The sequence below is a fragment of the Chiloscyllium punctatum genome, chromosome 42 (assembly GCF_047496795.1).
Source record: "Chiloscyllium punctatum isolate Juve2018m chromosome 42, sChiPun1.3, whole genome shotgun sequence".
NCBI lineage: Eukaryota > Metazoa > Chordata > Chondrichthyes > Orectolobiformes > Hemiscylliidae > Chiloscyllium > Chiloscyllium punctatum.
Window position 1 is genome coordinate 35,293,414 of NC_092780.1, and position 25,486 is coordinate 35,318,899.

General features: G+C 40.1%; 1 protein-coding gene across 2 annotated transcripts in view; it reads left to right on the forward strand.

Moving 5' to 3' along the window:
- LOC140465891 (uncharacterized) overlaps window positions 1-25,486 on the forward strand; it is a 242,398-nt gene that overhangs the window by 5,452 nt on the left and 211,460 nt on the right. For both annotated transcript variants that reach the window (XM_072561793.1, XM_072561794.1), the window contains exon 3: window positions 3,320-3,405. In XM_072561793.1, coding sequence (XP_072417894.1) covers window positions 3,320-3,405 — 86 coding nt within the window. The remainder of the gene's footprint in view (window positions 1-3,319; window positions 3,406-25,486) is intronic.

The following is a 25,486-nucleotide window of genomic DNA, read 5'->3' on the forward strand; positions in this document are numbered from 1 at the left end:
TTACTAAGCAAACAGAACTCCCTATGGTAGACTGTCTTTTATTTTCAACTACACCATTTATTTTACTACACAACCTTACTGTGTTATCTATATGATAGTGTTCAGGGACTGGATCTGCAAGAACAAGGCACTCAATGCAATGGGTTATTAATGGTACTCTGCCATAAAATTTCAGAACCTTGCAGATTTGGTTGCATTGAAGGTGTGACTCAGAATATAAAAGGCTGGCAACTTCATTATCCTGGGGCCTGGGAAAGGAACAAAACAGGTCTTATTATGACATACTTTTACAAGATGAAAGATTAGGGATAATTTTGAACATTTAAAAAATTTATTTATTCATTTTGTGGGACATGGTTGTTGCTAGCAGACTAACATTTATTGCCCATCGCTGGTTGCCCTTGAGAAGGTGGTGGTGGGGAGCTGCCTTCTTGAACTGATGTAGTCCACCTGTTGTGGGATGACCCACAATGCCATTAGAGAGGGAATTCCAGGATTTTTACCCAGCAACAATGAAGGAAGGGCGATATATTTCCAGGTCAGGCTGGTATGTGGCTTGGTGGGAAACCTGAATGTGGTGGTGTTTCCATATATCTGCTGCGTTTGTCCTACTACAAAAGTGGTCGTGAGTTTGGAAAGTGCTGTCTGAGAATCTTTGAATTTCTGCAGTGCATCATGTAGATAATACACACTGCTGCCACTAAGCATCAGTGGTGGAGGGATGGATGTTTGTGGATGTACTGCCAATCAGTTGGGCTGCTTTGTCCTGGATGGTGTCAAGCTTCTTGACATTTGTTGGAACTGCACTCATCCAGGCAAGTGGGGAGTATCCCATTACACTCCTGACTTGTGCCTTGTATATGGTGGACAGGCTTTGGGGAGTCAGGAAGTCAGTTACTTGCTGCAGTGTTCCTAGCCTTTGACCTGCTCTTGTAGTCACTGTGTTTATGTCGTGAATCCAGTTGAGTTTCTGGTCAATGATAACTTCCACAATGTAGATAGTGGGGGAATTCAGTGATAGTAACACCATTGAATGACAAGGGGCAGTGGTTAGATTGTGTCTCTTATTGGTGATGGTCATAACCTTGCATTTGTGTGGCATGAATATTATTTGCCACTTGTCAGCCCAAGCCTGGATATTGTCGAGATCTTGTGGTATTTGAATGTGGACTGCTTCAGTATCTGAGGAGTCGCAAGTGCGCAACATTGTGCAATCATAGGTAAACATCCCCACTCCCTGTAATTATAATGGAGGCAAGGTCGTTGTTGAAGCAGCTGAAGATGTTGGGCCGAGGACACTACCCTGATGAACTCCTGCAGAGCTGTCCTGGAGCTGAGATAACTGAGCACCAACAATCACGATCGTCTTTCTGTATGTTATGTGTGACTCCAGCCATCAGAGTTTGCCTTGTGATGCCATTGATTCCAATTTTGCTAGGGTTCCTTGATGCCACACTTTGTCAAATACAGCCTTGATGTCAAGTGTTGTCACTGTCACCTCACCTTTGGAATTCAGCTCTTTTGTCCATGTTTGACCCAAAGCTGTAATGAGATCAGGAGCTAATTGGCTCTGGAGGAACCTAAACTGGGCGTTACTGAGTAGGTGCTACTTGAATGCACTGTTGATGACACTTTACATCACTTAACTGATGATCAACAGTAGACTGATGTGGGTGGTAACTGGCCGGGTTGGATTTGTCCGACTTTTTATGTATAGGGCATACCTGGGCAATTTTCCACATTGTTGGATAGAGGCCAGTGTTGTAGCGGTACTAGAAGAACTTGGTTATGGGAGTGGCAAGTTCTGGAGCACAGGTCCTCAATGCTATTGCCGGAATATTATCAAAGTCCTAAGTCTTTGCAATATCCAGTCTCTCTTTGTCTGTATCTATGTCTGCTTGTTTTTATGTAGATGTTTAGATTAGATTAGATTCCCTACAGCATGGAAACAGGTCCTTTGGCTCAACATGTTTGTCGACCCTCCAAAGAGTAACCCACCCAGACCCATTTCCCATATTTACCCCACTAATGCATCTTATACTAGGGGCATTTTAGCATGGCCTGTTTATCCTACCTGCACATCTTTGGATTGTGGGAGGAAACCGGAGCACCTGGAGGAAACCCCTGCAACCACGGGGAGGATGTGCAAACTCCACACAGACAGTTGCCCAAGGCAGGAATTGAACCTGGCTCCCTGGTGCTGTGAGGCAGCAGTGCTGACCACTTACCCACCATGCCACACTGTGTTGAAATGACACTGAAGGTTATTGCTTTCAAAAAGCAAACAAATGTTAGTAGAATTCCATGCTGAAAAACAGCATTCAGCCTTGAGCCAATCAGTACCATTCATGCACACAATTGCCAGGAAATGCCATCTCCAACAGGAAAGAATCTAACCATCTCCCCTAGAGGTTCAACAGAATTTCAATACTGAATTCTCTATGTTCAATGCCCTGACCTTACCATTATCCTGGGAATTCTGTGGCAAATTAATTATCTCTTGACTCCTCAAAGCTTATCCATAAACTACAAGTTGAGAGTGTGATGAAATGTGTGCAATTGCAACAACACTCAGAAACTCAACATCCAGGACAAAGCAGCCCACCCAGTTAGCACACTGTTCAGTTCTATCCCTCCACTGGTGCATAATTCAAAGTATGGCATAACATCTACAAAGTGTGCTGCAGCAACTCACTACACCCCTTTTGACAGCAGCTCCAATACTGTGACCTTTATTAGCTAGAATGACAAGCAACCATCTTCAGAATATCTCCACTTGAAGGTTCCCTGTGGTCCCCCAACATCCTGAATTGAAACTGTTATGGGTTATATCACTGTTGCTCGGTCAGAATCTTAGAACCATTTTATAAAAGCACTTAGCTTACCTATACCACATGGATTGCAGTGGTTCAAGAAAGCAACTTGCCATCACCTTCTGAGTAGCTTTAAATGAACATTTTTTTTTAAAAACTGCAGTAAATGCAGGTTTGATGCAAGCATTTAAAAGGACGATTTCTCTAAGTGGAAAATAATTTGAGCGATAGAAGGTATGTGGAAATTTGAGCAAATTATTAACCCCCACTGGTCTCATAGAGCAGGTCTAGTTCTCTTTGGGGGTTGGAGAATCATTTCCTATAAGTTCTTTGACTGATACTTGTTTGAGTTACTTCTGATGGCATAACTTTGACAGGATGAAAGTGATGGAATAATTAATTTTGTCCTTAATTTTCTTGCATTCATTGAATCTTATGTTGAGATGCTGTTTATTATTTTCCAGCAACTGTAGATTTAACTTTCCCTTCCTTTCTGTTTCTTGTAGGGAATGGGAAGGTGTCTCTGCAATGGAGTTCAGAACACAATGAAACTGACTGTTTCACAGAGGATGAACTTCAAACACAACTGCAGGTACAATCACTGGTAGATCAAGATTGGAAAATGTCTTTGAAAATTGGAAAATATGTTTCTTTTTTTATCACAATACAATAAAATTTCTTTTATATGTATTAATTCATTCGTGCATGTCATGTGGATGTCACTGGCTGGACAAGCATTTATTTCTGATCGCCAGTTGCCTTTGAGAAATGATGTTGAGCTGCTTTCTTGAGCCGTTGCAGTCCATTGGCTGTGGATGGACCCACAGTGCAATAGGAAGAGAGTTCTAGACCCAGTGACACTGAAGGAATAATGATATATTTGTAAGTCAGGATGATGCGTCGCTTGGAGTGGAACTTTTAGACAGTGGCTTCAGAAGTAATTGCTGTCCTTCTCAATGATGATACATTTGTAAGGTGCTGTCTAAGGAATCTGGATGCATTTCTGCAGTGCATCTTATGGATGGTACTGAGTGTCATGGTGGAGAGAGTGAATGTTTGCGGATATGGTGATAACCCAGTGCTTTGTCCTGGAGCTCCTTGAATGTTGGTGGAGGTGCATTCATCAAGGCAAAAAGGAAATGTTTCAGTATACCCCAGACTTCTGCCTTACAAATGGTGGAAGGGTCTTGGGAGTGAGAGTTTGATAGATTGCTAATCTCTGAACTGCTCTGTATTCTATATTCGTAGTTTCATAGTAATATAAATAGGGGTATGCTATTTGGTTTGTCGAGCCTGCTCGGCTATTCATTAAGATTATATCCATTATCTCAACTCTTCCATCTGCATTATCCCCATAACCCTTAATTCCCCTACCATGCAAACTGTGTCTTGAATACATTTAGTGGGCGGCACGGTGGCACATTGGTTAGCACTGCTGCATCACAGCGCAAGAGACCCGGGTTCAATTCCCGCCTCAGGCGACTCTCCGTATGGAGTTTGCACATTCTTCCCGTGTCTGTGTGGGTTTCCTCCGGGTGCTCCGGTTTCCTCCCGCAATCCAAAAATGTGCAGGTTAGATGAATTGGCCATGTTAAATAGTCCGTAGTGCTAGGTGTAGGGGAATGGGTCTGGGTGGGTTGCGCTTCAGCGGGTCAGTGTGGACTTGTTGGGCGGAAGGGCCTTTTCCACACTGTAAGTAATCTAATCTAATCTAATCTAATGAACCTGCCTCTGCTGCTTCCTTGGGCAGAGAATTCCATAGATTCACTACTCTCTAAATAGCTAATCCAGTTCAATTTCTGGTAAATGGTAACCCTCATGATAATGCAAGTGAATTCCAAGGAATGATGGCTAGATTCTCTCTCGTTAGAGATGTTCATTGCCTTGGAAGTTTTTTTAATCGATTTCCCTCACCACCTGCTACAGAGCCGCGTTTGCAGCTATCTTTAGGATTCAGCTTGGTCAGTGATGGTGCTGCTGCTGAGCCATTTTTACTTGTGGACACTGAAGTCCTGCATGCAGGGTTGCAAGGGCTCAGTACTTAGTGCTTTCTCCAAGTGCTGTTCAACATGGATATTCTACTGACTCATCCACTTAAGGGAGCAGGGATAGGGAATTACTGCTGCTCTGAGAAATATTTAAATTTCAGCATTCAATTTTGCAGTATGCTTACATAAGTCTCTGGACTTGTTTCTCTTAACAGGTAAATGACATTTCAATGAGTCAATTTGAACATGAGGGACAAGAAGAGATTCTTTCTGATTTGAGTTTTACTGCAGCCAGTGTGGAAGGCACGGATACGTGAAGGCACTAAAACCTTCAAGAACTTCTGATATCTTTTGAGGACAAATGCATGACATAAACATTGTGTTAACTTTGTTAAATCTCAGCTAGGAAATTGCTTTTGAAAAATTGGAAGCACACATTGTCATTAATGATCTGACAATTTACTTTTATAATTACACTGAAGATATTAATTCTACAAAGAATGTAGAAAATACTGCCCAGGTAACCATCATTGTATTCCTGCAATATGCCAGTGGTTTTAAAGTTTTTTTTTCCACAGCAGTATATTTGCACAAGTTGATTCCCCATGTGGAATGTTGGTTAGTTGAGTTGATTAACTAGTGAGACGTGGGTCAGATTAGTACCAACAATGCACAGAATGGGGCTTGTTCCCCTTTCTGGCTGAGTTAGATTAGGGTCCTACTTCTCACCTTCTCCATAGTAAACGTTCTGGCACTTTAGTAGTCATTTGTTGAATAACAACAAGGACCTGCCTTTGCATAGAAGACTCAAGAAGATGGTGATTCTGTATGTGTGACACTTTGTAACTTTTAAGTTTGAAAAATAAAATTTATCCACAAACACTATGAAGTACTACTGACTGCAGGAAGTATCTGTTGTGCTGGAGCTGAGATTTTCCTCACCCCAAAACAGCTCTTTGAGAACAAGCAGTTGTCAAGAAACTATAAAAAATGCATTTCTGGAAAGTAACTTTACAAACACTTTCATGATTAAATTTGTTCAGGTTTATTGCCCAATTTTTTTTTTAACCACAACCAGGCATTAAAACTCAGTTTTAAAAAGCATCATACTTTTTAGTTAACAGTAACAACTTCAGAAAAAATGAAAACAATCATTCAATTTAAATAAACAAATTGTTAACATCTTAATTTGGCAGGTGTCACTTCACTGACATTTATCAGTATGTTCTGTTTAATATTCATATTTACCATTCATAAATTGTACTGAACATTCCCAAAATCTAGGTGAGCAATTGGCTGGATACAATTGACAAGATTTCCAATATGCATTTATGTGGTTGTTTATTAATTATGTCTCTCTAAAAAGGGGACATCTACGCTCAGTTGAATAGTGTTCAAATTAGCATCCTGCTCCTCGTGTTCGACCATTTTCTTTAATATTTGGTGCCCAAGACTGTTAGCATAATTGGAGTTTGCACAGTAAGTGATTAACTTAACCAAGAGGAAAGACTTTCTTCTTAATAGAGTCATACAGCATGGAATCAGACCCTTCAGTTCAACTAGTCCATGCTGACCATATTCCCAAACTAAAGATGTGCAGGTCAGGTGAATTGGCCATGCTAAGTTGCCCATAGTGTGAGGTGCATTAGTCAGAGGTAAATGGGTGTGGGTGGGTTTCTGTTCGGAGGGTCGGTGTGGACTTGTTGGGCCGAAGGGCCTGTTTCACGCTGTAGAGAATCTAAACTAGTCCCATTAGCTGGCTTTTGGCTCACATCCCTCCAAAGATTTCCTATCTCTGTACTTATGCGCAAGTCTTTTAAGCTGTACTTGTATCCACTGCTTCCTCTGGCATTTCATTCCACACATGAACCACCCTCTAACCATAGCCGGCCCATACAGAACATAGGAAAGCAAACTTGGCAAAACTATACCAGAAACACCTAGAATGACCAGCAGTGACCAAACGGGCTGACAAGTTAAACAAGCCAGCACTCGCGGACAAGGGAATACACTTCCCAAAACAAACTAACAATACCCAGTCAACACAGCTGTCCCAAAGCCCCGAGGGCAATCTCATTACACAGCAATACCAAAGCCACACAAATGACAGGTCAGACGGAGAGGCACCTAAGGACCTTGTTCCCAAGGACAGGAACAATGGAAGCACCTTACTGTTTCAAAAGAGACATTCTCACCTACCTGCAAAGAAAGCTGGAATCTCCTGATCCCATCAAGAACTCATTGATACCGTCAGGATGTTACATTGTATCGAAAATCAGGACATTCTTCCGATAACTTTTTCAATTATTACCATTGTAACTGGATTACTTAATTTTCAAAAGCATTGTATCTTTCCCCATTTTAATTAACCTTATTGCACAAGATTCCTATAAAACCTGGCTTCATCGTTAGCTTGAGGATGAGAATTCTCAGCTACCTGGACAGACTGTCTGTGCTGTATCAGCTTAGTCAATTTCTCTTCCGTGACATTGCTGTACTAAAAACTGTTGTTAATTTCACTTCAAACAGTGCTTTGCAATCTCAAATTTATTGGGCTAATTTCTCCAACAATGTCTTTTTAAAGATTTTCTTCTCTCAACTTAAAAATATTCTCCCTAGCTTTGAACTCCCTCATCCTAGAGGAAAGACCTTTGCTATTCACTTTATGCCCCTCATGATTTTATAAGCCTCTAAGGTCATCCCTCAACCACCTACACTCCAGTGAAAAAAGTGCCAATCCATCCAGCCTAATTTTTATAACTCAAACCCCCCATTCTCAGTAACATCATGGGATATTCAAAAATATAATGTTGATTGGTATTTTAGTTCAGGCAGCATGGTAGATTTGGGGTTTTTTGTGTGTATTATGACTGGGAAACTTAATTCAGTAGATGCACTTCCATTGTTTGCTGTTATGACTGGACTTGTAGGATTGTCTCAATGTTTGGAGGATACTGGATACTGGCAGAGAAAAGGAGGGCACCATTCATAGCTTCTACTGAGCTACATCACCTTCTGCAGCCTCAATCCAGAGTGTGGATTGTGTTATGACCTGCCTTCAAGGGCACTACCCTTCAGTCTTGATTTCACTGGTATTTGCCATATTGAACCAAGTGATGTCAGGAACGTATATTTGTTTTCAGCGAAAATGACCAGACCCCAGGCAAGACTGCCTAAATGTTTACAGTTTTACATGAATAACCACGCTGTTGATGTCCTGCATGAGGACAGTGGAACCTGCTCCTGATCTGTATTCGCTGGTTGGTTCCAACGAAGTTAATTTGAGTAGAATACCTTTCCTTATGAATACCATTCCCCAAATGAACTAATAATACGTGACAATAAATTCAATTCAATGTTTTGTAAGAAATCAATTTAACCAGGCTTTCTTTAAATTAAGAAAAATAATGCATTCATTACTATAGTGTATTTACAAGTTTATTACTACATAAATGTTAACACTCCATATATACACACGTCTTAGAATTAAGATTAGATTAGTTACAGTGTGGAAACAGGCCCTTCGGCCCAACAAGTCCACACCGACCCGCCGAAGCGTATTCCACCCATTCCCCTACATTTACCCCTTTACCTAACACTACGGGCAATTTAGCATGGCCAATTCACCTGGCCTGCACATCTTTTGGACTGGGGGAGGAAACCGGAGCAAACCCACACAGACACGGGGGGAATGTGCAAACTCCACACAGTCAGTCGCTTGAGTCGGGAATTGAACCCGGGTCTCAGGCGCTGTGAGGCAGCAGTGCTAACCACCGTGCCGCCCACTAAATGTTTACTCACTAAGTAAACACCACTCACTAAGAGGTGAGTCCAAAATGATACAAGCAATAAAAAAAATACAGATCAGTGTTTAATTTGTTTGTAGAGTGGATGGTTGAATATTTCGGCCATTGCACTGGGGATTATTGGTAGCATTGGCATTGATAGTTGATTTTTGAGATTCTCGTGTTTGGAGGCTGAGTGAAATGTCTTTGTCCTGATTTTTTCAAAAAACTAGTTTGCAGGATTTTTAGTTAGAGGGGATCTTTACCTACAATACAGGGTAACTAAATAATAACTCTTTGATTGTGACCTTCACAGCATGCTAACACGCAAATACAGGTCGGTACACATGGGAACTTTCAGTACCCCTCAGTCCATTCCAATGGAGTTAAAACTGACTTTTTAACCCTGTCCTTGTGTATTTAAAAGGGGGAAAAACATAAAATGTGCTTCTGGCTTGGGACATCATCTGCAGGGAGTGTTTTTCTGTTGAGCAGGGGAGCTATCAGCCCTTTGTTATTTTTGTAGTCATCAGAGATCACAGTCCAATTTGTTTAAAGCTTTATTAGCACCTTTAGGTGTTATATCCAATCAGTCTTGCACTTTGTTTTACATCTGCAGCTTCCTTCTCTTTGTAGTAATCCTCTTGAAAAACACATTTTGGAATTAAGCAATAAAAAACAGCCGTAGTGTTTAGGATTCTAAATGCAATGTAACATTATATTTGCACAACCCTCTATAACCACTGGATGCCTAAAAGTGTTTCAACGTAATGGAAGTGCTTTTGAAACGTAAGTTGCTGTTAGAATGCACAGTAAGGTCCCATAAGCAGCAATGTGATAATGGCGAAATGCGTTTTTTAACTCGATTGAGGAAACTAGGGATAAATTATCCTGTTCCCAATCAAAAAAGGGTGGTTAGTGTGGTAGGAGAAAAGTCCATTTCTACTCTACAGCTAGTGAGGCAGAATGAGAACAATACGTTTTCACTAGTGCTGGCTTTTTCCCAGAATCCAAGATGTCCTACATAAATAATTTTATGTTCCAAAGTGGACCATTAAACTCATTGTTACGCCTGAAAAGACAGCTATCCAGCTTAATCCAAAATTTTAGGTCTTAATCTGTAAACCTGTAAATTATAACAAGTATATATTTCGGTAAATTTTAAATATAAAGAAGGATTTTGCCTCGAGCATCTGTTTAATGCAGTAAATTTCAAAGACACCCACGGGGTGCGAAAAAATCTCAATTCCCTTCTAATACTTTCACCAATTATTTTAAATCGATGATCCCTGGTTGCTGGCGCATTTGCGTCAATGGACAAGTTACTGCTGTGCTCCAACTTCCAAAGGATGATTTATTCTTCTACTTTCCTCTTGAACTTTCCTCTCTCCATTCCATTGAAAGAATTGGAGTGGAGAGAGAGAAAAGTGGATCCGAAAAGCATCTTGGTTCGCAAACTGTGAAGTGCAATAAGTGTCATAAAACCCAGAGAGGATTAACTGTTAAGAACACCTGAAGACTTGCTTTGGAGGTGCCGGTGTTGGACTGGGGTGTACGAAGTTAAAAATCACACAACATCAGGTTATAGTCTAACGGGTTTATTTGGAAGCACTAGCTTTCGTAACGCTGCTTCTTCATCATTTGCTGGCTGCCATGGCCTTTGTGCTACCATTGCCTGTGATAATCAACACTTGTTCTAATGAATGAAAGGATTTGCTGACATCTTGTATCTTGTGTTGTATGGTGTCCAGTACGGTTGGAGAATTTGGGAATAGTTGTGGTCTGTGTTTGAGATCTGGGTTGTTGGTATTGTTGGTCTTGTTGGTCTAATAATCGTGAATGTGAGGCATAAGTTTAATAGCGTGATACAGTGATTGAATACAAGGGAATTTTGAGAGAGAGTCTTCTGTTCTTGAGTATTGGTATCTTGGTTATTTGAGTATTATAATTGAGTTCGCAACATTGCAGATTTGATCTAGGTGCTAGATTCCTCGCACTTACAATGCCGACAATACGATATCTACCGTGCAGTCGATGGCAAGAGAGCATGTTGCTCACTGAGGGACAGAAATCCCTGGTATAACGCCACAGAGCATGTGTTTTCTTCTCTCGCATTTCAGCGAAGATTATGCTGTTCAGAGAAGAATTTGACAACTTTAGAGATGGGGGATCACCGATGAGTGGATGCTCCAATATTTGAGCTGCCGGTTCGCGAAGATGTCATACCGAGGAAGAAAATTGAGCTTCAGTTATGTAAGGAGTCAACACAGAACAAAATGGGAAAGTAGGCGACGAACAAATTCCCCAAAATGGAAGAATTACTGGTATGATACTTACAAAGGTCGGTGATTTCTCTACAGTATGTTGTCTTTTGTGAGCCATGTTGCGAATGACTTGTGGACTATTTGTCGAACTCTGTGAAATAAAATGTTCCTTTTGTATGCCTACAGCTGAATGTTTCAACTTCAACTGCAACTGCTCGGCGAGATAAGAACTGGACCTTTTCATGAATAACGGAAGGTGCGGACTAAAGCAGTAGCAGGTGCTTCCCAGCAGCAGTGTGAAGGATGGGGATGAAAGTCCTGTCTTTCCATCTGTCCCAGCCCATTGAGTGGGATTCAATGCTGCTGGCTTTGTCTGCTCTCCTGCACTGCCAGGTTGACGCAAAGGGGCAAGGCTGGAGACGTCACAATGGGAAGGAACGCTGTGCCTGGTAACCGGGTGGACATCAATCGGGAGCAGCGCCTGAGAGTGACTTGGGGGGGCACATGGCATCAATGGTGTTAGTTGCATCGGGGCCTGCGGGGTTCATATCCTCCTGCCAGGCCTCGGTGTGAGCGACCAACACGGGTGTCAAGGAGGGGCAGAGCTTCCCAGACGCGGACGGGGAGGCCTGGGCTCGCTCATCGAGGCAAGGGCCCTCCGACCTCCGAGGCGTCAAGGCCTCCCTTTTGTGGCTCTGTCGTTCCAGGTCGCAATCCCACAGGGCCCAACGTCTCAAGCCTCAGACAACAGGTGGCTTCACCGGGGCACAGAGGAACCACCACGTGGCTTTAAGATTTGGGATTTCTTCACTGTGTGCCAGACCTTATTTAAGATCACATTCCAAACATCCAGTTGTAAGTTCATCCTTCCACATTCTGGACATCAAATTTCTGGGCAGCGGGCACCGAGTGGCCCGGCAGCCCAGGTGTGGGTTCACTAATTAGGGTACAAAATATGGCAGTTGGCCATATCATAGTGATACTGCTGCTTTGTAGACATCTTTATATTGGTCTAATGCAGACCACCACTGAGAATACTGAATCCCAAAATGCCTCTTGTCCTATTTTGTGCACGTGTACCTCTTGGCTGTTATCCTGCATCGGGGCTGGGAAATGGCATCAGCTGGATAATGTGCCATTCATCAGAGGATCATCGTACATATTCAACACTCTGTAAGTATCAGAGCAAGAAAACAGTACGCAATGATAGCATTTGTGAGAATTATTGTATCCATAATTTGTGTCTCCTTTGAATATTTCTTAGATTTTAAAATGTTGCCTACTAATTGATAAGAGTAGTTTGACCAATCAATGTTTAATTGACCACTCGGCCAAAATTTAACAACTGTCCAGATCTAAATAACGAGATTGCAAAAAGAATACCATTGAAAAAAATGCTGTGTCTTTTGGTTCAAACTAAAATTCAACAGTAAGATACCTTTGAACTGTCCATTTGATGGAGATATCGCTCAATGACAACTCATAATTTAAGCTGAGTTTTAGCTTCTCAAATAGTTTGGGGGAAAAAAATTCTAATAAAGATTAATATTGCTAAAGAAAAACATTGCTGGGCTGAAGGTAATGCCAGCATATTTAACTTGCCAGTGCAAATCTTTGTTTCAGTTTTAACCTTTTTACTCAAGAGTAAATCCCGATGAGAATATGATTTACCAGCCACACCCTCTTTTAAGTTTCTTAAATTTAGTTACCATTATCCTCTCCAGAGGTCGAGTCCAGGCATTGATTATTTTTTATATGAATAGTTTATGGATATTTAACACTCCTGCCTCTAAAGCAGAAATTTGTGAGTATAAAATCTAGGGTGGCACTCTGCTGAAGGTAGGGATAAAGGGACTTTTGGATGTACTGTCTTTCATTTATAAAATCATGGCTTTGAAGGTGTGCATGACACTATGTTGAAGAAGCACTTGGGAATTCTACCTATGTTATGGCCACTGTTTGTCCTTACCCAACATCATAAAAAATAGAATACCTAGTCATAATAATATTGCTATCTGTGGAACTTTACACAAATTGCCTGCAATGATTGCTGCATTATAATACTGACTACACTTCAAAAGTACTTTATTGGCTGTAAAACATTTTGGGATAGAGCCTTAATCATAAAATGTGGTAAATACTGTATCTTTTTTATATGTAACAATGTTTCCTTGTTTTGCAAGCAAGGTTTTACTTGATGTAAGATTAGCATTTTCTATTACACTAGTACTCTAATCAAATGTTTTTTGTCAGTCAACTGAAATAACTATCCAAAGATATTACATGCCATTATTTTATTAATTGTTCCGAAAATTAAAATCTCATTTGTCAAGCATGACCAACCTTTATGCTTGCTCTCTGATTAGCTGCAAATTCTCAACGTGTTCAATCACTAGCAATTTTGTAACAACAGGTATTAGGCTAACTGCTCCATAATTCCAACGTCCACCTCTCTCACCTTCCTTAAAAAGCATTATGATATACACCTTTTCAGTCTAAAGGATTTTGACATAATTCCACTGTAGTGGAACATCCGTATCCTCATTTGTGTTATCAGATCCTTACAATTTTTTAAACTTTGCAAACGTTATCAAACTCATTAAATTTAGGAGGAAGTATTATGATGTATAAAATGCTCCTTTATTTACCAAATACATGTGGGAAAAAACAATTTATTTAAAATATTTTCCTACTTTTGACTCAGTTTACATCCTTTACATTCTGTTCATTGCTGAATGCAAATACTTTTAAGATCAGCATTTCTGCCTATGCTCATCCTTGAACCACTGAAGTCCATGTGGTATAGGCTGCCTGTAGTGTTGTTAGGTAAGGACTTGCAGTTTTAAAAGGTGTTTCTGTATCCTGCAGATGGGTCATTCTGCTCCCACTGCATTAATGGTGGAAGGAGTTAATAATTAAGTTGGTGGTTGGAGCGCCAATCAAAAAGGCTGTTTTGCTTTTGATAGTATTGAACTACTTGCTCATTATTGGAGTGACACTCGTTCAGGCAAGAGTATATTTTCACATTCCTGAATTCTCTTTTTTGGGATGGTGGACAGGTTTTCAGGAATCAGGCAGTGAAATGTCTTTTTGTGTTATTTCCAGTGTCTGATACATCTCTGTAAGAACAGTATCTATGTATTGTTGGTTAAGTTAAATTTCTGGTCAATAATAATTTCCAATATATAGATGTTGGGTGATAACAGCAATGGTAATGCCATTAAATGTCAAGGATCATTTGTCTTATTGGAAGAATTTGTTCCTATTAGTTTAAGTTGTACTGTCATGGTCAGTTCTAATTTCCTTTTGGTTGTATGCTTGCTTTTACTTTTTAAAAACGATCTGTACTGTAACACAGTGTAAGTGCTGCACCTCCACTTGAGGGTGCCTCCTTTCTGATGAAATACTTACCTGAGGCCTTCAACACCATTAGATTAATTATTTCACTATTTGAAAAGGAGCTAATTGCTTTCGGTATCCTGGTGAATATTTATCTTCCAACTGACACGACTAAAACGGGTTATTTTCTCATATCTCAATTCTATTTGTGAGCATCACTGTGTGCAAATTGTCTATCACATTTCCCTTCTTAAAACGGTGATCACATTTCACTGATATATAATTAGCAGGAAAGTGCTTTGGGATGTCTTGAGTTTGTGAAAGGTGCTATAAATATGCAAATTATCCTACATATTTTATTTCTGTTTGTTATATGTACTATTTGGCTTATTCATTAAGATTCCCATATTTTGGCTTCACTTTGCAGCTTTTTATGCATTTTTACTGTACTTGCTCGGTAATGTATCCTCAATCAAAATGTTCTTGGGTACTGCCCTCTTGTTAAGAACATAAGAACTAGGAGCAGGTTTAGACAATTCTGCCCCTCAAGCCTATGTTTTTGTTTGCATATACTTCTATTATTTACTAATTTACTACCTTTAACTCTTTTGATTTTGAAACTATCTAAAACAAGTCCAGAGTTGTCTTTGCTACATTGACATCACTTTCAGCTTGTTATAGCAGACCAATAAATTAGTCTTTTGGATATAACTTAGCTGTCTGTATTTTTCTCCATCTCACTGGCCAGCTCCTTTTGTATTAAGGCATATGGTTATCATCATGCAGTATATGTTCATGTAGAGAATTTTGTCCAATCCTGGGCATCATTCTTTAGGCCTTAAAGAGAGTGTGGAAGATGCTTCCCAGATTTGTGCAGGTGAGGATAGACTTTTGTGGAGGGAGATGAGACACTTGGTGCAAGGAAGGTTATAAGATATTTAGAGGAGGTGTTCAAAGTTATGAATGATTTTGAAAGTATAATTAGGGAAAGATTGCTCTCATTGGCAGAAAGGTCAGAAGCTAGAAAGCAGAGTTAAAAGATTTTAGCAGAGAAACTAGGATGGATATGAAGAAATCAAAAGTTAAATACTGCTGAAAACTTTAAAAAAAGAGCAAAAATGCAAAAGCTCTCCACAGGTGCTACCAGATACCTGTTGAGTATTTCCAGGATGGCTTGTGAAAATGAAGAGAAGTTTTTATGTAGTGACTTATTAATGCAATTTCTGTGGCAGAAACAGATTCTGTTGTCCCTTTCTAAAGAGAATCAGCTATTTACTTGAAAATTCCTGGCCAGCAAGGAAAGAGAATATCAGTGGGACTAATTATATACCGCTCTCCCAGAGCTGCCATGGTGAATTGCCTCCTCTGAGCAGGATGCATTTATGAGTTGTTTTCCCAGGTGAATTTTTTTTATATAAGGGAAATTTAATTTAGATACTTACTTTAGCAAAAGAAAGCAACTGATTGTCATATAAACTAAACCTCTTTTCCAAATCTCCTTTGCTTGGTTAATGAAACAGCATTAACCATTTTAACGTAGAGCTGCGCTGGACTTGGAATATAAAAGGTCCTAGGTTTAAACTTTGATAGGATTCAACCTTTTCTCCTCATCTTTTGAAAGAATGTTTACATTGTATCTTAGTAAGTACATGATATTTGTGTTCCAACACATTGGCTATTCAGGAGTGGAGATCAGCAATGTACCCAGTTGGTGTCCAATATAGGCCATGCTCTGAACTTTTTAACTTGCTTTGTTCTATTGTGCATTCACTATCTTACAATATGACTCTTCAACCAAACAGTTGCTGAAGCATTACGGGGAAAAAAAGTTTCCAACAATTACATCAACCCATTCAGCATGCTTAGAAAAGAAACCGAAAACACAAGGTCTGAAATTTCCTTATTGAGTCAGAGATGTACAGCACGGAAACAGACCCTTCGATCCAACTCGTCCATGCCGAACAGATATCCCAACCTAATCCAGTTCCATTTGCCAGCACTTGGCCCATATCCCTCTAAACCGTTCCTATTCATATACCCATGTAGATGCCTTTGAAATGTTGCAATTGTACTAGCCTCCTCCACTTCCTCTGGCAGCAAAGTTCCAAAACAATTGCAACAGCATATAAAACAGTAATTGCTCCTCCTGGAATTCAAAGAGATCACTTCAAACACCTAAAGTGCCTCAAAAGGAGCAGCCTGTTACAGCCAGAAATTTTTCCATTATAATAACAAACAATTTTGTTCTACTTTATCTCAAATGTGTAAGGGATAATTTTTTTTTGATTAAAACTGATGTTAAAGTTTTGCACACAGAACAAACACCAATTTTATTATCCTCTGAAAATTTTTATTTATGTTATTTACCTTAAAAATCCTTTCAGCAAAGCAATCTAGTAGCAATTTTGTTGATTTTGGCCTGGCCAGTTTATAAATTCACATATTTCAGTTGCACATTTGTAGCCCTTTTCTCCTAACAGTCAAAGGAGCAGCATTTCGCAGACTGAAGGAAATCACTTGTTTAGAGGATTGACCAACACTGTCTAGATGAACGACCAGAAGATTTATAAAAGCATGCTAATAGTCTAATGAATGGTTTTATCTTCTGCATTAAATTAAACAATATGCATTTAATTTCCTTCAAAACATCATGCTTGAGGTTTAGGCTTGTTTACTTTCAAAATGTACCAGGCCACTCTTCAGTGTTACCTCTCATAGAAGATATTTTTTAAGGAATAGGATTATGATTGATCCAGTATTATTTTTAAGTGCAGCAAAGCTTTGAAGATTTACTAATTGATACTTAACTTTATTCTTTACTGGAGGGTTGTTAGCATCTTAGAAGTGTTGCATTTGGACAGAAGTTTAGATAGAGTCATACAACATGGAAATAGATACTTTGGTCCAACTCATCAATGTTGACGAGGTTTCCCAAACTAAGCTGGTCTCATTTGCCAGCATTTGACTAGTATCTCTCTAAATCTTTCCTGTTCATGTACCTGTTGAAATGTCTTTTAAATGTTATAACTGTACCTCTATCTACCACTTCCTCTGACAGCATGTGATGCATATATGGAATGAATTATGTGAAAAAGTTGCCCCTCAGTTCCCTTTTAAATCTTCACAGTGGAAGACATGAGCAACAATTAAGGAGAGTCAGGGGATAGAGTTGAGTATGGTAACCATTACAAAAGAGAAAGTGCTAGAAAAGCTGAAAGGTCTAAAAATTAACAAATCTCCTGGCCCCAATGGGCCACATCCTAAGAGTTCTGAGGGAGGTGGCTGAGGAAATAATGGCGGCGTTAGTTGTGATCTTTCAACAGTCACTGGAGTCAGGGAGAGTCCCAGATGATTGTAAAATCGCTGTTGTAACCCCCTTGTTCAAGAAAGGATCAAGACAAAAGATGGAAAATTATAGGCCGATTAGCCTAACCTCGGTTGTTGGTAAAATTCTAGAATCCATTGTTAAGGATGAAATTTATGAATTCTTGGTCAGATTAGAACAGATCTGCATGGATTTAGTAAGGGTAGGTTGTGCCTGACAAACCTGTTAGAATTCTTTGAAGACATAACAAGTAGTTTACACCAGGGAAACCCGGTGGATGTTGTCGATCTAGACTTCCAAAAGGCCTTTGATAAGGTGCCTCACGGAGGCTGTTGAGTCAGGTAAGGGCCCATGGTGTTCGAGGTGAGCTACTGGCACAGATTGAGGATTGACTGTCTGACAGAAGGCAGAGAGTTGGGATAAACGGTTCTTTTTTGGAATGGCAGCCGGTGACAAGTGGTGTCCCGCAGGGCTCAGTGTTGGAGCCGCAGCTGTTCACTTTATGTATTAATGATCTGTATGAAAGGACTGGGGGCATTCTGGTGAAGTTTGCTGATGATATGAAGTTATGTGGACAGGCAGGTAATACTGAGGAGGTGGGGAGGCTGCAGGAAGATTTAGACCGTTTAAGAGAGTGGTCCAGGAAATGGCTCATGAAATTCAACGTGAACAAATACGATGTCTTGCACTTTGGAAAAAAGAATATAGGAATGGACTAATTTTTTTTAAACGGTGAGAAAATTCATAAAGCTGAAGTACAAAGGGATCTGGGAGTGCTAGTCCAAGATTCTCTAAAGGTTAACTTGCAGGTTGAGTCCATGATTGAGAAAGCAAATGTAATGTCATTTGTCTGAAGGGGGTTGGAATATAAAAGCAGCGAATGTGCTTCTGAGACTTTATAAAGCTCGAGTTAGGCCCCATTTAGAATACTGTGTCCAATTTTGGGCCCCACACTGAAGGAAGGACATACTGGCACTAGAACATGTCCAGTGGGGATTAGCATGGATGATCCCTGGAATGGTAAGCCTAACATACGATGAATGACTGAGGATCCTGGGATTGTATTCATTAGAGTTTAGAAGGTTGAGGGGAGATCTAATAGAAAGTTACAAGATAATGGGGGCCTTAGAAAGTGTGGATGCTGGGAAGTTTTTTCTGTTAGGCAGGGAGACTAAGACCCTTGGGCACAGCCTTAGAATTGGAGGGGGTCAATTTAGAATGGAGATGAGGAGACATTTCTTCAACCAGAGAGTGGTGGGCCTGTGGAATTCATTGTCACAGAGCGCAGTGAAGGCTGGGATGTTAAATATGTTCAAGGCAGAGATTGATAAATTCTTGATCTCGCAAGGAATTAAGGGCTACGGGGAGAGTGTGGGTAGGTGGAGTTGAAATGCCCATCAGCCATGACTAAATGGCAAAGTGGACTCGATAGACTGAATGGCCTTGCTTCCACTCCTATGTCTTATGGTCTAAATCTTTCCCCTCTCACCTTAAACCTAAAATTCTCTAGTTTTGAACTCCCCAAACCTAGGGGAAAGATCTTTGCATTTCACTTTTTCTGTGCCCCTCATGATGTTTTATGAAGTTCCAAACAGTCACAGCTATTGAAGTACATTTCAAAATTTAACCACTGTGCACTGTAGCAAATTTGTTAGCCAGTTTGCATCTAGCAAAGCCCCAAAGACAGCAATGTGATAATTATCAGATAATCTGTTTTTAATGATGTTATCTGAAGACTAAATGATAATCACAGACACTAGGGAGAACACTCCATTTCTTTTGCAAAAGGTATCATCTGTTACGTCTAACTGAGCTGGCACCTTCCCAGAGTGCAACACTATATTGTCAGATTGTCTTACGTTCAGGCCTCAGGAGCAAGACTTGAACTCTCACTCGTTTGTTGTCGAAGTGAGAATGCTACTTACTCATTTGTTTGTAAGGTTTGGCTCTTCTTTCAAACCAGTGAGCTGTTCTCTCCAGAGACACTTCTATTGCTTATGAACACATCAAAACTTTGCTTTGTAGTGATATCTAAACATTAAATAATGGCTCAAAATTTGTCTCCCCAGTACCTGTAATTTTGAAGCTATTACTGTATTTGACTGCATGCATCCACTTTTGGTGTGGTTCATGCCAAATGCCATCTTGGTGAGGGAAATGTTAAGGGTGTTAGGTGTGCACAGGAGAAGTGTGCCAAATAGTCATACTGTGATGGTAGTCCATGTGTAACACTGATTGACACCAACATTGCTGTTTCTGATTTTGCTGCAGCAGCTACTTGCCTCTAAGTATGTACAGGTGAACCTGCATTTGGCAGCAAGAAACACTCTTAAACCTGAGCGATTTAAATAGATTAGCAACAGTTAATAGTTTGTTGCTGGTGAGTCTCTATAGATTTTGGTTGAATTTATGAAAGTATCTTGTAGTTGGAATAGTAGGCAGAATTGGCAATGGTGAGAGCAGTTCGTCATGCATATGGAGAAAGCCCTGGGTTGTGATCTCAAAATTTCTCGTCAGACAATAGGTTCTCAAGTCATGACTGCTTTTGTTGTAGTCCTCATTGGCTATGAAAATGGGTGATACCCTGAATTTCTTTGTGTCAGGGTCCTTCCAGGCTGGAGATGGTAAAATCATAAGAATTTGTGCAGGAGGTGGCCATTCAGCCCTCAAGTGTGCCCCACCATTCAACCAGGTAATTGATGAGCTGCTCCTGGCCTCACCTCCTGTTTTGTGCCAGTTCCTCGTAGCTCTCAATTTCTTGATATTTCAATAATCTCATCTGCCTCCTCCTCAGTGATTAAGCCTCCACAACTCACTACGGTAGATAATTGCAGACATTCACTACCCTGAATTCTGTGTTAGGATTGAGCCCTCCACTATCACCTGATGAAGGAGCGTCGCTCCGAAAGCTAGTGTGCTTCCAATTAAACCTGTTGGACTATAACCTGGTGTTGTGTGATTTTTAACTTACTTGTACTTCATTAGTGTCTGTGCTAAATGCAAGGTAAGGCAGAAGTAAAATGAGCCTTGAATCTAGCTGTGGAGACAGCATGTAAAAAGGCAGGTCAATATGTATATCCTTATGTTCTCATCACATATGCTCTCAGATATATTTTTATATTGTCAACAAATTTGTATGGATTACAGCCTGCCCCCTCCTCCTAAATCATTAACGTGGATAGGAAGTAATTGATGCCCTCTATCTGATCCTTGTGGTTATGTCTTTCCAAACAGAAAAAAATACATTAAAACATATGTGGGCATATGTGATGAGAACATAAGGAATCTGCACTGAATTTTACCTTTCTTTGGCTAAGTCTGAGCTGCGTTGAGTTTTTGGAGGGCTTTCTGCCGTAAGGCCTATCAAGATTTCTTCACTATTTTACCAAACCTCCCCACATGCACTAAAAATAACAGCTGTGTTACAACTTTTGTCTCCCTTAATACCTCCCTCTCGATTTCCAAGAGGAAAACAGTCCCCAATAAGGTAGATAGAGTCAAGATTGTTGTGGGCTGCTTGATGTTCAACTCCTCTCCCCTTATATGGAGAGCATCCTGACTCTGACTGCTGACTGACTATTTCCAAGCCTCTGGATTGATATTGAAGGCTGCCCTTGACTTCTAGTGCTGAGATTCCCTGAAAGAAGGTTGTTTCCCTTAACTGAGGCCTTCTGACAACCATGGCAAGCTTATTTCCTTCAGGTCTGCACTAAATGGCGAGACAGAAGTAAAATGAGCCTGGTATCTGTCTGCAGGGACAACAGGTGAAAAAGGCAAGGTAATACATGCTATGGACACTGTAAGCATCGAGGTAGGATCAACTGAGTAAGTGCTATGACCTTGACACGAAGAACCTGGAGATGGTTCTTCTCTACTCCATGAACTGGGTGCAAGACCCTGAGCAGACTGTAGCCTTGCAGGATTTTTACCAGTGCAGCATAGAATGCTTCTGCATGTCAATGTGTGGATCAGAGATGTGGCACGAGGCTTCTTAGTGGCTGGTATATCTCATTTGCTAGCGTTTGTGGCTGTGGGGTGTGGATGTCCGGTGACCATGGAGCATGCCTGAGATATTAGATATCCATTGTCCAACATGGTGGTTCCTCAGAATAAGTGACAACTGAACTTGCACAGTACCTGTACAAAATCTCCAGCATCTCAAACAGTACTTGTCTAGTACCCGTACAGAGATTACTTGATGTCTGGCTTGTTTGATGATTTTGGTAAGACAGAAAGCTGAATTGGGGTGTCAACATAATTGTTAACTATGCTACATAGTAGTGGAAACCTAGAGCTATCTTACCCCAAAATGTGGCTAATGCTAGGACAATTGAAACAGCAACGGTAATTTATATATGCAACATCTTTAATATACTATAATATGCTAAGGTGTGTAAACTTCTTCAAAGCTAGAATTATGAAGTGGAGAACTGGAGACAAAAGTTGAACTTATGACCTAGTTAACTGAAGGTGAGAAGCACTGCTTGGGTAACGTAGTAGAGAAGCAGTAATGTCTCTGGACTAGTAATCTGGAGGTCCCAGTTAATCCTGTGGGACAGAGGTTCAAATCCTATGGGGTTTGAAGATGTTGACAGAGGAATTTAGCGAGTTGTTGTGCTGATCAAGTGGCTGGTTTAGTGTGTTGGGTGTCTTGAGTGTTTTTAGAACTGCGCATTAAGAAAAATTGAAAATATTTACTGACAAATTTCCTGCTCCTATTTAAGTTTTAATAGGCCTACTACATACAGTTTCTGTCTTTTGTTCAATCTGTAATAATTTATCTTTTTCACTCCCCTCATATATTTTGTTACTTTAAAACATTTCCACAGCAAACTGCAAGCCCCTTCCCAATGTTGTACATTATGCTGTACTCTAAGCTTCATTCCATGTTTTGATTCTGTGTTCGAATATTAATTCCTCTGATTTATGCCTGCATTTGCCAATTATTGTTTTAGTTTCCTCAAAGGTTCAAATCTTCCCAAGCCTGATGGTATTGTTTTTCATTGAGCTAGATTTTCTCAGAGGTGGATCAACTCTGGTCATTTACAAATGGTAGATGGCGTCCAATTACAGGACTCCTGACGTAGTGAGCCTGTGCTCTATGCTCATGGATTCTGGCCAGTTCCATTGCAGGGGATAGACATCTCAAATTTCTCACAATTTTTGTGGAGTCGGGCTGGCTTCTCCATGGTTCAGGTTTCACTACTCCTCGGAGAAGTCGGATTTGGGAATCCTTTGAAATGCAAATTCAATAGGTCTTATCCATGCCTTCCATGCTCCTTCCAAATGCTCCTTCTGTGACCTCTATCCCCTATTATTGTCTTCATGCTGTCTGTGAAACCTCCAGTGCCCTCTTGTGCCACTTGCATAACTTCTCCATGGCACTTCCATGTCATTCACCGAATGTACACTAAGTATAGAACCTGTAAGCCATATAATATCAGTGACAAGATTGAAATACTGAGGAAAAATTCCATTCAAATATTGGCTTTGATTTCAAAACTGCAGTCTGCAACCTTATAAAAGTGTAAATGAGATAGGTCCATTATAGTATCAGTGTACTCTAACAGTTTACTATTTTCTTTATAACTCTTAACAGCCAAATCAGGTAAAGGGAGTCCCTTACAGCTGCAGTTGAAGTCAGGCAGGTGGTGAGGCCTGCAAAGCTCTTCTGTAATGCTACCACACTCCAACCTGTTTCAGGAGTAATTAGGCGGCAACATCTGTCATCCACACATGCTGATATTGTAGAGTTGCACCGAGGTTGAAAATGTACCAGAGTAAATAAGAAATTTCAAGAAAGCTTGGTGTTGAAACCTACAGATCATTGGAAAGCTAAGGGATATACAGTGCTGAGGCCTTCATAAATAATTCTTAAAAGACATAGTGTGCTTTGTTACTATTTACACATGTTGAGTATATACAGAACAGGAAAACATTTACATTTTAGAATGTATGTGAAAAATCTAGGTTATCTACAACTATAGCATTATCCATAAAGGGGTTGGAACAGAGTGAATGCTGATTGGACGTGAGAAGATCACATAAACGGCTATGACACCCTGATTTATTTCCAATTAACAAATAACAAATTGCAAGATAAAGGGTATATTTGTAAAGGATAATTTTCACAAGAAAATCAAATGGAGTGGTAGCCTTTATTACAATTTGCACAACCCTTTTTAACACTGTAACATCAAACGTTTGGATTATGATTAGCCTACTTAATGCTTTTTCAATACCATATTTCTGTATACCACAAATGCACCTCTAAGGTCCTTCTCTGGCATCATCATCAACTTTTCATGTTCCTTATGAGATAATCTGGCTAGAAGCGACTTAACTTTTGATTGTGATGACTATAAATGGTCTCACAATTACACATGTATAGTAAGCTTTGTTATTTATAACAATTGTGAAATAACTCCACACAGGCTCTATCCCATCACCAAGTCAGTCTTTATTTAGACATGCAGAGTCCTTCTCACTAATCCAGCTTCCTCAGAGTCAGCTCAGAGTGAACAGAACCTCTGACACTCCTCTTCCTCTTTGTCAGCCAGATTAACAGTCCCAGTCAGGGAACTAATATTCTACGACATCCACCTTGCTGACCTCATTACAATCACTACACATTGCACTGTGTTTAATAGGTTTTAAATTCACACTGCCTGCTGATTTCCACATTAAGTCTGTACAGCCAGTGCTACCTGTGTGGTTGAATGAATGACAGCATGCATTAGTAAAAGGGCTGTATTTTGTAAATGGCTAGAAAGTAAAATAGCCTGTATCTCTTATTGAGGAAGTACATTGTCGAAGCTGGAAGTGTTGACAGGATGTTAATTAATTTTGATTTTTGTCAAGGTGGCTCAACCTGTGGCACAGTATTTTCTAAGGTTTTCTAAGAAAAAATTATATAAAATGTGGAGAGAAGAAAATTCATGCAGTATCTATAGCGTGTGGAGAAGCCCCCTAGTTATACACACTGGGAAGGCAATGGGAGAAATAACAACAGCAGAGATCAATGCCAGGGGCAAAGGAAGGTTATTCGCTTTGGTAGGATGAATAGCAAAGAAAACCTTTAGATGGAGAGTGTCTATAGAATGCAGTGGTGCAGAAGGAGCCAATTATCCATATATGTGAATCACAATAAATTTGGCATTCTACAAGTTCAGAGAGTACTGATTTAAAGGCAAAATACTGGTAGGTAAAATGTAGTAATGATTATGTTCTTGGAACTAGGATGAGAACAAACAAGTGCTGTACTACTTATTTCAAAGAAAAGTGATTGTTCTTGCCCTTCAAGAAGTTAATGTATAAGTCCAGGCCATTCTCAGAAATATATATTAGAATTTTAAAGACTATCACAACCTTGGTATTGGTGTGAGGTACATTTGCTAGCTGTGTAGTACGTAATTAGAATTCAAATCCCTTCAGTGTGGAAACAGGCCCTTTGGCCCAACAAGTTCACACCAAACCTCTGAAGAGTAACCCACCCAGACCCATTCTCCTACACAATATTTGCCTCTGACTAATACACGTAACCTACAAATCCCTATGGGCAATTTAGCATGGCCAGTTGACCTAACCTGCATATTTTTGGACTGTAGCAGGAAACCGGAGCACCCAGAGGACACCCATGCAGACACGGGTAGCATATGCAAACTCCACACAGACAGTCACAGCTGGAATCGAACCCGGGTCCCTGAACCACTGTGTCACTCATAATGTTCCAGCAAAAACTGTTTAAGTCCTTTATTTACACTCCTTCATTTAATAAAAACTTTCTTAAAAAGAAGGATTTTAAAGGTTTATGTTGCAAAAAGGTCTCCACCATGCTATCTTTTAGCTTTGAACGCTAGTGATACTTTATTACCTGCAGAAATATCTCAATTTAGAAAACATTCCTGATTCTAAAATTTAATCGTCACAATTATCTCTCTTGTTTATAATGTTAATTGTGCCAATGTTGTTT